Source organism: Mercenaria mercenaria, chromosome 6 (genome assembly GCF_021730395.1).
Source record: "Mercenaria mercenaria strain notata chromosome 6, MADL_Memer_1, whole genome shotgun sequence".
Taxonomy (NCBI): Eukaryota; Metazoa; Mollusca; class Bivalvia; order Venerida; family Veneridae; genus Mercenaria; species Mercenaria mercenaria.
In genome coordinates, this window is record NC_069366.1 from 46,793,336 (window position 1) to 46,809,490 (window position 16,155).

Consider the following 16,155-nt stretch of genomic DNA (forward strand, 5'->3'; position numbering starts at 1 on the left):
AACACACTGTGGAGAATCACATGACCAAAATAATCTCTACACCAAAATAAATTTATAAATTATATGGGATCATATTGAAGCAACTTTTGCTGTAAATCTCAAACACAGCCTATCATATGGCGACACAGATGTTTCCTAAAACTACTTAGATTTCAATTACAATCACCTTCTATTATCTGGAACACTTCAAGAAACTGAGACTTCTTAATTTCCTTAGTGTTTGTAATCACAGAATATCTATCATTATTGTCAACTATATAATAATTTAACAATTTTCATTAGTTATATGTTAAGCTTTTTTTAAATTTCATATCTTACCATAGTAGGAAATATCGTCATGTAAATATATAACTTTTGTTTAGAAATTATTTTGATCATGTGATTCCCCACAGTGGAACAAGACTCGTGACGAAAATACTCATTTGAACGCGCAATCCTGACAAATGCATGTAACTGATCAAGACTCGTGACGAAAATACTCCTTTAGATGCGCAAATGGACAAATGCTTGTAACTGATCAAGAATCGTGACGAAAATACTCCTTTAGATGCGCAAATGAACAAACGCATGTAACTGACCAAAAGTCGTGGCGGAAATATTTCTTTAGATGCGCAAATGAACAAATACATGCAACTGACCAAGACCCGCGGCGAAAATATTGCTTTAAATGCGCTTATGAACAAATGCATGTAACTGATCAAGACTTGTGACGAAAATACTCGTTTAGATACGGAAATAAACAAACATATGTAAATGACCTAGACTTATGACGAAAACACTCCTTCAGATGCGCAAATGAACAAAAGCATGTTACTAACCAAAAGTCGTGGCGGAAATATTTCTTTAGATGCGCAAATGAACAAATACATGCAACTGACCAAGACTCGTGACTTTAAATGCGCTTATGAACAAATGCATGTAACTGATCAAGCCTTGTGACGAAAATACTCCTTTAGATGCGCAAAAAGAACAAATGCTAGTAACTGGCCAAGACTCGTGACGAAAACACTCCTTTAGATGCGCAAATGAACAAACACACGTAACTGACCAAGAAACGTGACAAAAATACTCGTTTAGATGCGCAAAAGAACAAACGCATGTAACTGACCAAGACTCGTAACGAAAAAAACTCCTTTAGATTCGCAAAAGAACAAACATATGTAACTAATAAAGACTCTGACGAAAATACTCCTTCAGATGCGCTAAAAGAACAAATGCATGTTACTGATCAAGACTCGTGACGAAAATACTCTTTAAGATGCGCACAATTACAAATGCATGTAACTGAACACACTGTGGAGAATCACATGACCAAAATAATCTCTACACCAAAATAAATTTATAAATTATATGGGATCATATTGAAGCAACTTTTGCTGTAAATCTCAAATATAGCCTATCATATGGCGACACAGATGTTTCCTAAAACTACTTAGATTTCAATTACAATCACCTTCTATTATCTGGAACACTTCAAGTAACTGAGACTTCTTAATTTCCTTAGTGTTTGTAATCACAGAATATCTATCATTATTGTCAACTATATAATAATTAAACAATTTTCATTAGTTATATGTTAAGCTGTTTTTAAATTTCATATCTTACCATGGTAGGAAACATCTTCAACATATAACTTTTGTTTAGAAATTATTTTGATCATGTGATTCCCCACAGTGGAACAAGACTCGTGACGAAAATACTCATTTGAACGCGCAATCCTGACAAATGTATGTGACTGATCAAGACTCGTGACGAAAATACTCTTTTAGATGTGCAAATGGACAAATGCTTGTAACTGATCAAGATTCGTGACGAAAATACTCCTTTAGATGCGCAAATGAACAAATGCATGTAACTGACCAAAAGTCGCGGCGGAAATATTTCTTTAGATGCGCAAATGAACAAATACATGCAACTGACCAAGACTCGGGACGAAAATATTGCTTTAGATGCGCTTATGAACAAATGCATGTAACTGATCAAGACTTGTGACGAAAATACTCGTTTAGATACGGAAATGAACAAACATATGTAAATGACCAAGACTTGTGACGAAAACACTCCTTCAGATGCGCAAATGAACAAAAGCCTGTTACTAACCAAAAGTCGTGGCGGAAATATTTCTTTAGATGCGCAAATGAACAAATACATACAACTGACCAAGACTCGTGACGAAAATATTGCTTTAGATGCGCTTATGAACAAATGCATGTAACTGATCAAGACTTGTGACGAAAATACTCCTTTAGATGCGCAAAAAGAACTAATGCTAGTAACTGGCCAAGACTCGTGACGAAAACACTCCTTTAGATGCGCAAATGAACAAACGCATGTAACTGACCAAGAAACGTGACAAAAATACTCGTTTAGATGCGCAAAAGAACAAACGCATGTAACTGACCAAGACTCGTAACGAAAATAATCCTTTAAATGGGCAAATGAACAAATGCATGTAACTGACCAAGACACGTGACGAAAATACTTGTTTAGATTCGCAAACGTAACTAATAAAGACTTGTGACGAAAATACTCCTTCAGATGCGCTAAAAGAACAAATGCATGTAACTGATCTAGATTCGTGATGAAAATACTCTTTTAAGATGCGCACAATTACAAATGCATGTAACTGAATACACTGTGGAGAGTCACATGACCAAAATAATCTCTACACCAAAATAAATTTATAAATTATATGGGATCATATTGAAGCAACTTTTGCTGTAAATCTCAAATATAGCCTATTATATGGCGACACAGATGTTTCCTAAAACTACTTAGATTTCAATTACAATCACCTTCTATTATCTGGAACACTTCAAGAAACTGAGACTTCTTAATTTCCTTAGTGTTTGTAATCACAGGATATCTATCATTATTGTCAACTATATAATAATTTAACAATTTTCATTAGTATTATGTTAAGCTATTTTTAAATTTCATATCTTACCATGGTAGAAAATATCTTCATGTTCTTCAACATATAACTTTTGTTTAGAGATTATTTTGATCATATGATTCCCCACAGTGGAACAAGACTTGTGACGAAAATACTCATTTGAACGCGCAATCCTGACAAATGTATGTAACTGATCAAGACTCGTGACGAAAATACTCCTTTTGATGCGCAAATGGACAAATGCTTGTAACTGATCAACACTCATGAGGAAAATAGTCCTTTGGAAGCGCAAAAATAACAAATGCATGTAAATGATCAAGACGCGTGACGAAAATACTCCTTCGGATGCGTAAATGAACAAATGCATGAAACTTATCAAGAGTCGTGACGAAAATACTGCTTTAGATGCGCAAATGGACAAATGCTTGTAACTGATCAAGACTCGTGACGAAAATACTCCTTCAGAAGCGCAAAAATAACAAATGCATGTAACTGATCAAGACTCGTGACGAAAATACTCCTTCGGATGCGCAAATGAACAAATGCATGTAACTGACCAAGAGTCGTGACGAAAAAAATCCTTCGGATGCGCAAATGAACAAATGCATGAAATTGATCAAGACTCGTGACGAAAATACTCCTTCAGATGCGCAAAAAAGTGCACATAACTGATGTATCTGTAAAGATTCTATAATCTGCTGTATATTTTGACGATTTAACTTTACCTGTTCTGGGTCTTGCATGCAGGATTCATAACTTGGAGGCATTGGCGGGAGTGATGATGATGGTGCACTTTCTTGTTGTTGCTGCTGCTGCTGCATTAACTGAAGTTGTTGTTGTAGCGCAATCTGCTCCCTTAGTAATCTGTTCTGTTCTTGTAATTGATGTACAGATGCTCCTGAGGTACTGCCTTGACCTTCATGACTATACTGCGTATTTTGGTTGGTCATACTCGGGTACTGAGAATACCCCACTGGAGGATGTATAACAGTTGTATTCTCTGGTGGGTGTATGATGGCTCCAGAAAATCCGCCCCTGTTTTTATCTATAACGTTACCATCAATTACAATTTGTGTGTCTGCGCTGTAACTATTATAGTTACGATTAGCGCCAAAACCACCAGCAAAAGGTCTTGGTTCAGGAGCTGTTGTCATGACAACATTTCCAGCCCCTCCAGCAACATAAACATTATGATGTGGAGCAAATCTTCGCTGCCTAGGTTTCAGCATATTGTACGGACCAAGACCTTGACAACTACGACAGTGTATCACAATGCTTCCAATTGCTATAATTTCACTAACAAGAAGTGATATTAAGATGCCTATTGCAAGGCTACGATTTGTTGACAAGTTTTTTGTATAATTACAGTGACTAAAGAAATCTGAAGGCTCACACTCCGGAACACCAAATATTGATACGAAGAATATGCCAATAAATCCGCCAATAACTGAAATACCAGTAAGTAAAACTTCAAAGCAAGCCTGAAAATAGAAAAAATATAAATTACAAAGTATGCATTTTTCAGGCATTTATTAGCAAGAGTGAAATCCTAGCATTACATCACAGGGTTGCCAACCCAGGTGTCTTTTGGATACCATGTACATCGATTCAGGACGATTGATAAGGGTTGTCAACCAAAACGAAGTAGTACGACACTATATATATCGCATATGGCACAAGATCACAGTTATTTGCCCTTACAATAAGGGAGCGGTTACGCGGAAAATAGTTCCTGTGTTTGATGGTGAATATTGGGGAATTTTCGAGTGAAAGGCCTGCAATAACTGGCATAATTGAATAGAGGAGATATGAAGTAGTAGGTACATATACAATTTGACAGAATGAGAATGTCAGAATATGCATAACATGACTATTTGATAGGGCCAGTTTTGCCTGTTTGCGGCCATCTAGAGTGTATTCTTCATACGCGCGTGATTTGGTTCAAAATGGTGGAAAAAAGGAGCCGGTCAACCCCATTGTTATTGTGGCTAGAAGTTTTCTTCTTGAATAGTTCTATTGAGTTCAGGTTGTTGTTGTTGTTTTTTTTGTTTTTTTTTTGGGGGGGGGGGGGGGGGGGGCGGATGCATGCAAAATTGCAATAGTGTCCAGCGTCTATATAGAACATATAGTAAGACAACTGTGGTTTTATGCCTGATATGTCATCGTATTTCATCTGTTGCATTAGAATTATACCGAAATTTAGTAAAGACTAGCCCAGCCTTATTCAGTTTAAGTAATAATTAAATTTTACTTTACATTGATGCTGAAACAATTTTTTCTAGCCTAGAGTTTTTCATGGCTTAGACATGTACATGTATTTTAATGCAGGCCTAAAGTTTGTCACCTGGGTCATTTACAGTTTAAAATAACTTTGTCTTACTACACATTGCCATGCTTTTCTAGTGACGTAACAAAATTATTGATGCGTAGTGGATACGTGTTTTAAATAAGTTCCTTAAGTTTACAACATCTTTGCTTAAAACCATTCAAACTTATTTTAAATACCAGAAATATCATTTCTTTGCTTTTAATCATATGAACTTATTTCTTTCATACCAACGGTGATGGCGATATTAGCGGTGGTGCGACATTTAACGGTGCCATAGTGTCTGTACCTAGCAATGTTTTGATTAATCAACGATAAAGGTTAAATATGATATGTTTGTTATAAATTAATGGCCATAAATCCTAACTGAATCAAAATCGTATCTAACCAAGGTGTTGCATCAATTAACAGCATGTCCTAGCTTGGTTAATCTTGCATACTAGAATGTCAACAAAAAATTGTAGACGGCGGCTGAACCAACGATAAACAAGAGGACCATGATGGTCCTGAATCGCTCACCTGTCTCCACATGACCCAATTTTCATGAAGATCCATTGAAAAATATGGCTTCTAGAGAGGTCACAAGGTTTTTCTATTATTTGACCTAATGACCTAGTTTTTGAAGGCACTTGACCCAGTTTTAAACCTGACCTAGATATTATCAAGGTGAACATTCTCACCAATTTTCATGAAGATCCATTGAAAAGTATGGCCTCTAGAGAGGTCACAAGGTTTTTCTATTTTTAGACCTACTAACCTAGTTTTTGACCGCAGTTGACCCAGCTTCGAATCTGGCCTAGATATCATCAAGATGAACATTCAGACCAACTTTCATACAGATCCCATGAAAAATATGGCCTCTAGAGAGGTTACAAGGTTTTTCTATTATTTGACCTACTGACCTAGTTTTTGAGGCAAGTGACCCAGTTTCGAACTTGACCTAGATATCATCAAGGTAAACATTCTGACCAATTTTCATGAAGATCCGTTGAAAAGTATGGCCTCTAGAGAGGTCACAAGGTTTTTCTATTTTTAGACCTACTGACCTAGTTTTCGGCAGCACGTGACCCAGTTTCAAACTTGACCTAGATATCATCAAGATGAACATTCTGACCAACTTTCATAAAGATCCCATGAAAAATGTGGCCTCTAGAGTGGTCACAAGCAAAAGTTTACGAACGCACGGACGACGGACGCCACGCGATCACAAAAGCTCACCTTGTCACTTTGTGACAGGTGAGCTAAAAAAGTCGGAGCTTAAACATAATGTATAACAAGAGCTGTCCGTAAGACAGCCAAGCTCGACTATTCGAAATATTGTCACAGAAGCAGGAAATTATTACCCAAAATGTTAAATATCAAAAGAGTTTTAAGTTCGAAAGGGGACATAATTTGACCAAAATACATATCAGAGTTATGGGACTTGATGCTATCAACTAGTTTTATAACCCCGAAGAAACATGTTAGGTTTCAATTCAATATCTGCATTAGTTTTGGAGATAGTAACTTGCATGTAAACTTTAACCAGAATTTTTAAGTCCAAAAGGGGGCATAATTTGTTCAAAATACATGTTAAGAGTTATGGAACTTGACCTAGTGAGGCTGGTAATTGACCTAGAAAAGGAATAAATAAGATTCAAAGCTATATGCCTTTTGGTAATAGCTGTATGTACTTGCACGCAAAACTTTAACCAGAATTTTCTAAGTCCAAAAGGGGGCATAATTTGCCCAAAATACATGCCAGAGTTATGGGACTTGATTCTATCAACTAGTTTTATAACCCCGAGGACACATGTGAAGTTTCAATTTAATATCTGTATTAGTTTTGGAGATAGTAACTTGCATGTAAAACTTTAACCAGGATTTTCTAAGTCCAAAAGGGGGCATAATTTGCCCAAAATACATGTCAGAGTTATGGGACTTGACCCAGTGAGGTAGGTAATTGATCTAGAAAAAGAAAAAATAAGTTTCAAATCTATATGTCTTTTAGTAATAGCTGTATGTACTTGCACGCAAAACTTTAACCAGAATTTTCTAAGTCCAAAAGGGGGCATAATTTGGCCAAAATGAAGGTCAGAGTTATGGGACTTGGTGCTATAAACTAGTTTTATAACCCCGAAGACACATGTAAAGTTTCAATTCAATATCTGCATTAGTTTTGGAGATAGTAACTTGCATGTAAAACTTTAACCAGGATTTTCTAAGTCCAAAAGGGGACATAATTTGCCCAAAATACATGTCAGAGTTATGGGACTTGACCCAGTGAGGTAGGTAATTGATCTAGAAAAAGAAAAAATAAGTTTCAAATCTATATGCCTTTTAGTAATAGCTGTATGTACTTGCACGCAAAACTTTAACCAGAATTTTCTAAGTCCAAAAGGGGGCATAATTTGGCCAAAATGAAGGTCAGAGTTATGGGACTTGGTGCTATCAACTAGTTTTATAACCCCGAAGACACATGTGAAGTTTCAATTCAATATCTGCATTAGTTTTGGAGATAGTAACTTGCATGTAAAACTTTAACCAAAATTTTCTAAGTCCAAAAGGGGGCATAATTTGCTCAAAATACATGTTAGAGTTATGGAACTTGACCCAGTGAGGTTGGTAATTGACCTAGAAAAAGAATAAATAAGTTTCAAAGCTATATGCCTTTAAATGATAGCTGTATGTACTTGCATGCAAAAACTTAACCAAGGTGTGACGCCGACGCCGACGCCGACGCCGACGCCGACGCCGACGCCAGGGTGAGTAGAATAGCTAGACTATTCTTCGAATAGTCGAGCTAAAAATACAATTACTTACATATTGTGATATACTTTGCAGTGTAGCCGAGTCGTTGGAGGTGAAACTTCGGTACATGAGAACGTCCATGAAGCTTGCTAAGATCATCTAACAGTTGGAAAAGTAGTAATTGTTATTGTAGCATATTTGAGCCGCGCCATGAGAAAACCAACATAATGGCTTTGCGACCAGCATGGATCCAGATCAACCCGCGCATCCGCGCAGTCTGGTCAGGATCCATGCTGTCCGCTAACGGTTTCTCTAATTGCAATAGGCTTTGAAAGCGAACAGCATGGATCTTTCATGCTGGTCGCAAAGCCACTTTGTTGGTTTTCTCGTAGCGCGGTTCATTTCAACATTGCATATAATGCATAAGTGTTACATTCATATACACCTTTTGCATAAGTAAAACAATTGCTACAGAAAAAAAAACAAGTAAAGGTGAATATTAACAAAAATCAAACACACAAACATTAATAAAAGTGTGATATGGACATAGCCAATAAATAGATAAAATGTTAAAATAATTGTGATTTTCAAGTCAGAAGTTATAAACAATATGTTTTCGAATGTTTGTGGATTATTCCATAAACACTCGCGCACATTGTATTTCTAAAAAGTAACGCAATTAAAACAAGAGCTGTCCGTAAGACAGCGCGCTCCACTTTTCGGCGATTTGACAGTAAAATGAATATATATCTCAATAAGAGACCTCTACTTTAAAAGGAAGATACACCGAGGGGCATAACTCTGTCAATAACACAAATTAGGGATTGTTACCACACACGCAGATGATGAGGGTAAAGATATATTTTGAGTTTCAAGTCATTATCTTATGTAGTACCAAAGTTATGTCCAGAAAACGAGGTTTGTTAAAACATTTAGGTATGAAAGGGGCATAATTTGGTTAACAAGGCAGTCTGAAAGACAGCTAAATCCCCCGCCACTGCTATGGATAGTGAAAGGGTAAAACCTTTGATTTTAGCTGTGACCTTGACCTTGAACTGACACGGCTGACTCATGAATTCTGCACAACGTCTTGATGAGGTGATCATTTGACCAAAGTTTCATGAAAATCCTTCAAGGGGTTTAGGAGATACAGAGCTGAAACCTTTGACCTTCAGTTGTGACCTTGACCTTGAGTTGACATGGCTGACTCATGAGTTCTTGATGAGGTGATCATTTGACCAAAGTTTGATGAAAATCCTTCAAGGGGTTAAGGAGATACAGAGTGGACACCAAATGGAAGGCTCAAACCTTCGACCCTTAGTTGTGACCTTGACCTTGAGTTGGCATGGTTGACTCATAATTTCTGCACATCGTCTTGATGAGGTAATCATTTGATCCAGGTTTTATAAAATTCCTTCAAGGGGTTTAGGAGATATAGAGTGGACACGAAATGGAAGGCTCAAACCTTTGACCTTCAGTTGTGACCTTGAGCTGACATGGCTGACTCATAAGTTCTGCACATCGCCTTGATGAGGTGATCGTTTGACCCAAGTTTGATGAAAATCCTTCAAGGGGTTTAGGAGATATAGAGTGGACACAAAATGGAAGGTTCAAACCTTTGACCCTAAGTTGTGACCTTGACCTTGAGCCGGCATGACTGACTCATGGGTTCTGCACATCGTCTTGATGAGGTGATCATTTGACCCAAGTTTTATAAAATTCCTTCAAGGGGTTTAAGAGATATAGAGCAGACACAAAATGGAAGGCTCAAACCTTTGACCTTGAGTTGTGACCTTGACCTTGAGCCGGCATGGCTGACTCATGGGTTCTGCACATCGTCTTGATGAGGTGATCATTTGACCCAAGTTTTATAAAATTCCTTCAAGGGGTTTAGGAGATACAGAGCGGACACAAAATGGCAGGCTCAAACCTTTGACCTTGAGTTGTGACCTTGACCTTGAACCGACAAGGCTGACTCATGGGTTCTGCACATCGTCTTGATGAGGTGATCATTTGACCCAAGTTTCATGAAAATCCTTCAAGGGGTTTAGGAGATATGGATCGGACACGAATTTGTTACGGACGGAAGGACGGACGGAAGGACGGACGGACGGAAGGACGGACGCAGACCCATTCCTATAATCCCTCCGCCACGGCGGGGGATTAAAAATACAAATCAGAGTAATGGGGATTGTTACCACACATGCAGATGATGATGATAAAGATATATTTTAAGTTTCAAGTCCTTATCTTATACTGCATTAAAGTTATATCCAGAAAGCGAAGAGTGCAAAAAAAAAACTTTAAATACAAAAGGGGCATAATTCTGTCAAAAATACAATTAGAGTTATGGGGTTTGTAACCACACATGCAGATGATGATTATAAAGAAATATTTTTAAATTATCTTTTAAAGTACCAAAGATATGTGTATAAACGAAGCTTTCGCAAAAAATTAACATGAAAATAATTCCAAGTAAAACAACTTTGTGACCTTGACCTTGGGTGTAATGGGCCCAGCCCTTGCACATACTTTGTTTGTATGCTGAACAATATTTATGAGAACTTACAGTAAGATATAAGCAATAGTAACAAAGATATGACAGAAAAACAAAGGTTGCCGAAAAACTTTAACCTTAAAAATAACCTAAGTATAACACCTTGGTGACCTTGACCTTCGGTATAATGGGCCAAGCCCCTGTACACACCTTGTTTGTATGCTGGACAATGTTTATGTAAAGTAACAGTAAGATATAAGCAATAGTAACAAAGCTATGACAGAAAAACAAAGGTTACCAAAAAACTTTAACCTTAAAAATAACCAAAGTATAACACCTTGGTGACCTTGACCTTGGGTATAATGGGCTAAGCCATTTTACATGCTTTGTTTGTATACTGGACAATGTTTATGTGAAGTTACAGTAAGATATAAGCAATAGTAACAAAGATATGACAGAAAAACAAAGGTTGCCGAAAAACTTTTAACCAAGAAAGGTCACGCCGACGCCTGGGCGAGTAGAATACCCACTCTATTCTCCGAATAGTGGAGCTAAAAATCACACCAACGACAAGGAAATGCTTATATTCTTATTTTCAAATTATAATTATAATATTAAAACGTATTCTAATTTTCTAATTATAAAAATAGTATTAAAACCTACTGCGCATCCAACGATAAAGGCTCCCAGAAAGTACGGAGGACCAAAGGTGCCCTTCTGTCCCTTAGTATTTTTTACGGCCAACCCGCCAAGTATAAGTAGTATAATACCCAGCAGGCACTTGACAACGAACAGTATCATATATCGCTTCCTCACTCTTGCTATTTCTGAAACAGAAAAAAAATATTGTTTTAAAGAACTGACCGAGTGCATAAGAACGATAGGCATAATGTGCATATTCTTTTAAACCAATTCTTGTTATACAATCAAGCACTTTAAAAACGCCCAATCTATGCATTTGGAAGATTTTGGCTCTGCATGAATATGCACAATTTTTGTTCGGTCGTCATATGGTCGTCGTCGTCGAAAAGGATATGAAATATCCATTTAATACAATCTGTAAGAAGATCCTTTCCAAATAAAATAATTGCAGACACGGTTTGACTGAGTCTGTTCACGAGCAAAGAAATACGCAACACCACTCACGCTCCAAGTACCGGCTTAAGCGGAACTCGGTTACATAACTTATGATAAGCATCTAAGGGCGGTTGTAACACCGTTGAAAGATAACTGAATCAACACGTTCTCCAGTGATAAAGTTACGTTGCAAAATGCCAAATGACCTTGAGACGTAATTTAAGGCCTAACTAAACTAAAGGAACCAGCATGGGAGCCATCTGGTCTAGTTTGCGTAATGGCTACCAGGTATTTGAACACTAATTTTTCACTTGGCATGGCAACAGAGGTCTAAATTGAGGCTAGTTTCTGTTTAAATTTCATTGTGGATGTATTGTTGACATTTTGGTAGGGCAAATGGGAGAGCAGGTTGTATTTGGTGAAGTAAAGCTCAATTTTAGTATGAGTAGTACTTCCAGGTCACAGCAGTGTGATTTTGATGTCAGTTTACAGTAAGTAAATGTGACCAGAGAAATCTCTCTTAGAAGATACATGACCCCTACTTTTCTCTTCATTTTATATCAGTTTTATTATAACTCTTTAAAATGAGGTAAGGATTTGTTCTCTGAAATGGGTCTAGCTATGTTTGGTAGCTCTTTGAAAAAGGTCAGTTTTATATAGAATATATAGGGAAAACTATTTAGGCTATTGTGACCTTAATACTTTCTCGCATAGGTGTCATACATGAAAAACTATAACCACAGCCTATCCAGTATATTTTCGATGCCTCTCCCATAGGCCTACTGAAAAAAGATGGTTTTTCATATTGTGGCTTTTATTGTTCCTTCTCTTGAGAAGGAACACTATGATTCGGTAAGTCACACTTGACTGAGTTATATAATGATATCGAAAGCTGTTGTCATTACAAGCTGGCCAATCAAACTCCGTGACCTTAGAAATAACCTCTAACGTTAAATCTATTCTTTCCTAATTGAGGCGACTCTCCGACTGAACATATTACTAAACCCGAGGATGGTTGATTGATTCTTTTATTTCCTCCATTCTTGAAGAACATAACATATATATTGTACAAACAGATAGACATATACTAATAAGTTGATAATGTGGCAGTTGAGTCCAATAAGTCCAGGGGTATTCAATGGTAATCCGTCATAGATCCATTGTAAATCAAATATTGGAATTACCTGTATTGGAAAATAAACAGTGTCGATTGTATTTAGGTCAACATTACTGCCACATTATCTAAGTTTATTAGTATCAGCAAATTTACATGCAAACAACTAAATATATTCGTTACCTTCAAATGCATGGTAAGTATGTGAAAACAAACCCCATTGCGACCCTCTATTATGCGCAACAAATTCACGCATCGAATCGTAACATTTGGATTGACCGGGTCAATGTCTTATTGCCGTATTTACTCAAGTGAAAGTGGTAACAGATTTAATTTGTTGTTGGATTTAACAATTTATGTTAAATAACTAGCGTAAATACTTACTTGACATTTTTGGCAGTATAAAACAGACTTTGCAACCAAAATTTTACAAGATGATCATTATATATTTATATAGACGTGCTCTAGAAGGAACTTTTGCTATGCTTTAACTTGAGAAATTTTTGAGAAAAAATAAATATTTCTAAAGGGGTGTGGTGGGTGGGGGTGTATTAAGGAGTTTGAAATCGATGTAAAGATAAAGTAATGTTAAAATTTTGTAAATTTATGCGACGTGAGTTACAACACACAGTTGATGATTGAAAATAACATACAGGATCAGATTTAATGAACATTGAAATATAATTGTGAACTGTTGAATACAATTTTCAAATGAAATTATTATCATGATTACCATTATGATTCTACTAATCATTATTTTATGTCCTCGAGGATGCCATTTTGCATAAAAAAATAAATTTATAGCCGCGATTACACATAAATATGACTACACTGACGAGTATGAAAACGCAATAAACATATGCCTGAATATATTTTTACTACAAAAAGCATCGCCTTGAAATGTTTAACACCTAGGCTACACACCTCAATACTCTGTACCTAGGTCTACACATTGTTTTCAAATTTAATCAGCAAAACAGGCCGTAAAATGAACACAATGGGTATAGAGTATCGAGATGTGTAACTAGATCTATATGTGTTGAACATTTCAAGGTGATGTAGGCCTACAGTACGTTTGTTGCGTTTTCATATCTCGTCAGCATGGTCAGTGTATATTCATTGAGGTTATATAAACCTCCATGGTATATTCAAAATACAGAAGACCGATGATAACTGCAATAAGATTTTAATTAAACCTCGTCGATAATGTCTAGGCCTACTTAGTGAATTCATAAACAAAAACAAAGTGAAAGTAGAACGCACATACATAAATTATATCTATTTATTGTGACATAAATATCTTTATTTTTAATTAAACCTCGTCGATAATGTCTATACTTAGTGAATTTGCAGACGAGTATCCCATAGAAGTAGAAGTAAACGCATTTGATAAACAAAACAAAAAGTGAAAGTAGAACGCAGACATAAATTATAATCTATTTATAGTATCTCAAAAGTGATTACCGTGTTGTGTAATCTGCTGCGTAGATCCCTGCATTTTCTTCTTTACAACCAAAGTGTAAAAAAGCTATCAATTTTCAAAATAAAACACTTGATTTATAATTAAAAAGCTTATCGGGTCTACCTGTATAAAAAAGCTTGATTTAAAATGTTTATCAGATTTACCTGCATAAATAATTAATTTGCGGTGTAAACCGTAATTTTTGCTAACTGTGTATATCGCAAATATAACGCAGGAGCGTATATAGACTGGTCCCCATCCCACTCACCCACCTCTGACTGTTAGTTGAGTAGATAAGTTACCCTTCTGTAGATCGTTTTGTGTACCCCATTTTTGTGAGGGAGTCTATATGTGCGTGCGTCTATCCGCCCGTCCGTCTTTCCAATCGAGCTTGCGCCATGCATTTTCCATGAAGTATTTGATCTATAGTCATCAAACCTAATAGGATTGTTATTTAGCATGCGAAGTTGTGCACCCGGGATTTCACTCAGCCAGACCAGAGTTAAAGCCCTTGATTTAGTCAAAAATATAAATTAAGGGCATAAAAGTTTGTGTGGCCTGTATCTCAAATAGAATACGGCCCTTATAGGAATATTAGTGTGCACCTGATTTTTGAGGGATTTTGCTCAGCCAAAATATGCATAAAGGGTCTTAAAATTTGTGTCCACCTATCTCAAAAAGTATTTGAACTACAGTCAAGAAACATTAAAATATTGTTATAATTATAACATCTGAAACGAGCTGAATAAAATTGATAAAATGCTCGGCAGAGCCTCGCATTCTATCATTTTATTCAATTTGTTTAATAAATTCAATGTGAAAAAAACACTCATGTAATGTCCTCTATATACATGTATTACATTGTGTTGGGGTTAGAGTGAAAAGGGGAATGGGATGTGAGGATCATCAAGCAACACAAATAAAATAGTAAAAAAAAAGAAACTTAGTAGATCTAGGGGATCGGATACGTAGGGCGGGAGTTCAAACTCAAATAAAACCCCAGGTACATTCATATAAACTTTCGCAGTTTCCCTAATTGCAATAGGCTTTGAAAGCAAACAGCATGGATCCTGACCAGACTGCGTGGATGAGCAGGCTGGTCTGGATCCATGCTGGTCGCAAACGCACTAAGTTGGTTTTCTCATGGCGCGGCTCATATAGTGATATTATGCTTTAGTATTGTTCAGTAAAAAATTCAATTTTGACATACCATTATCTATAATAGCGTTATAACGATTAAACATTACATATATTATATTTATAATTCGTATCGATAAAAGTTCATTAATAAACGATGCTAAATTGTTAAAAAAAAATTCCATCTGCTAAATGTTATCAGAAATAGTTCGATAATCGTCAACATACTAGATATTTATACACGTTTTAGGTGTGTAATATTTTCTATTTTACTCTGTATTGTATCTTCAGAAATTAACATGAACTGATGTTCATTTTCTATGTCAAGAGTTTCTGTTTCGCCACACTGGCGCCAGACCAGAAAGAAAATGCCTCTGTACATGTTATACCCTACCCCTAGGTATTCTATAAGAACCATAATTGTCATGAACGGGAAAATATACTAACCCGTTTCAATCGTACATTTCTCAACTTAAACGCGCAGTTCGGTGAATGGGTACCCAGTATATTGAACAAGCGATAATTTATCTTCCAACGTGCACCAGCCACATTGTCTCAATATTCCATATAGCTGAGATTATCAACATATTTTATGCTTTCGTCAACGTTACAGAAAAAACTTGCGTGACCTTCCCTAATGAACATCCGGTCTAGAGGTCACGGCAGTGTGCACATGTTAGGCGAAACGTAAACAAACAAAAACAGAATTTAAAAAAATCACAATTTTACACTAAAACTCGAAATGATGAATGAAATTCATCTTGTATATTATGATTTTTAATTTGAACTCGTACATTGGTCTACATCTGTTCTGTTTATTTTATTCATTTTGCACATGTATGCTGCATTTTCACATATCAGCGAACACGTGCAGTAAAATGACGATTGACATACATTTTCACAACAGCCAATCAGA

General features: G+C 36.3%; 1 protein-coding gene across 2 annotated transcripts in view; it reads right to left on the reverse strand.

Annotated features, from left to right (window-relative positions):
• LOC128545846 (uncharacterized) overlaps window positions 1-16,155 on the reverse strand; it is a 61,350-nt gene that overhangs the window by 7,428 nt on the left and 37,767 nt on the right. The window contains exons 1-4 of one of the 2 annotated variants that reach the window (XM_053545754.1): window positions 14,105-14,321; window positions 11,113-11,276; window positions 8,025-8,111; window positions 3,622-4,377 (exon numbers count right to left, since the gene is read on the reverse strand). In XM_053545754.1, coding sequence (XP_053401729.1) covers window positions 3,622-4,377; window positions 8,025-8,111; window positions 11,113-11,276; window positions 14,105-14,138 — 1,041 coding nt within the window. In that variant the 5' untranslated portion in view covers window positions 14,139-14,321. Of the gene's footprint in view, window positions 1-3,621; window positions 4,378-8,024; window positions 8,112-11,112; window positions 11,277-14,104; window positions 14,322-16,155 lie in introns of those variants that run through there. The other variant, XM_045336739.2, reaches the window with a different exon arrangement.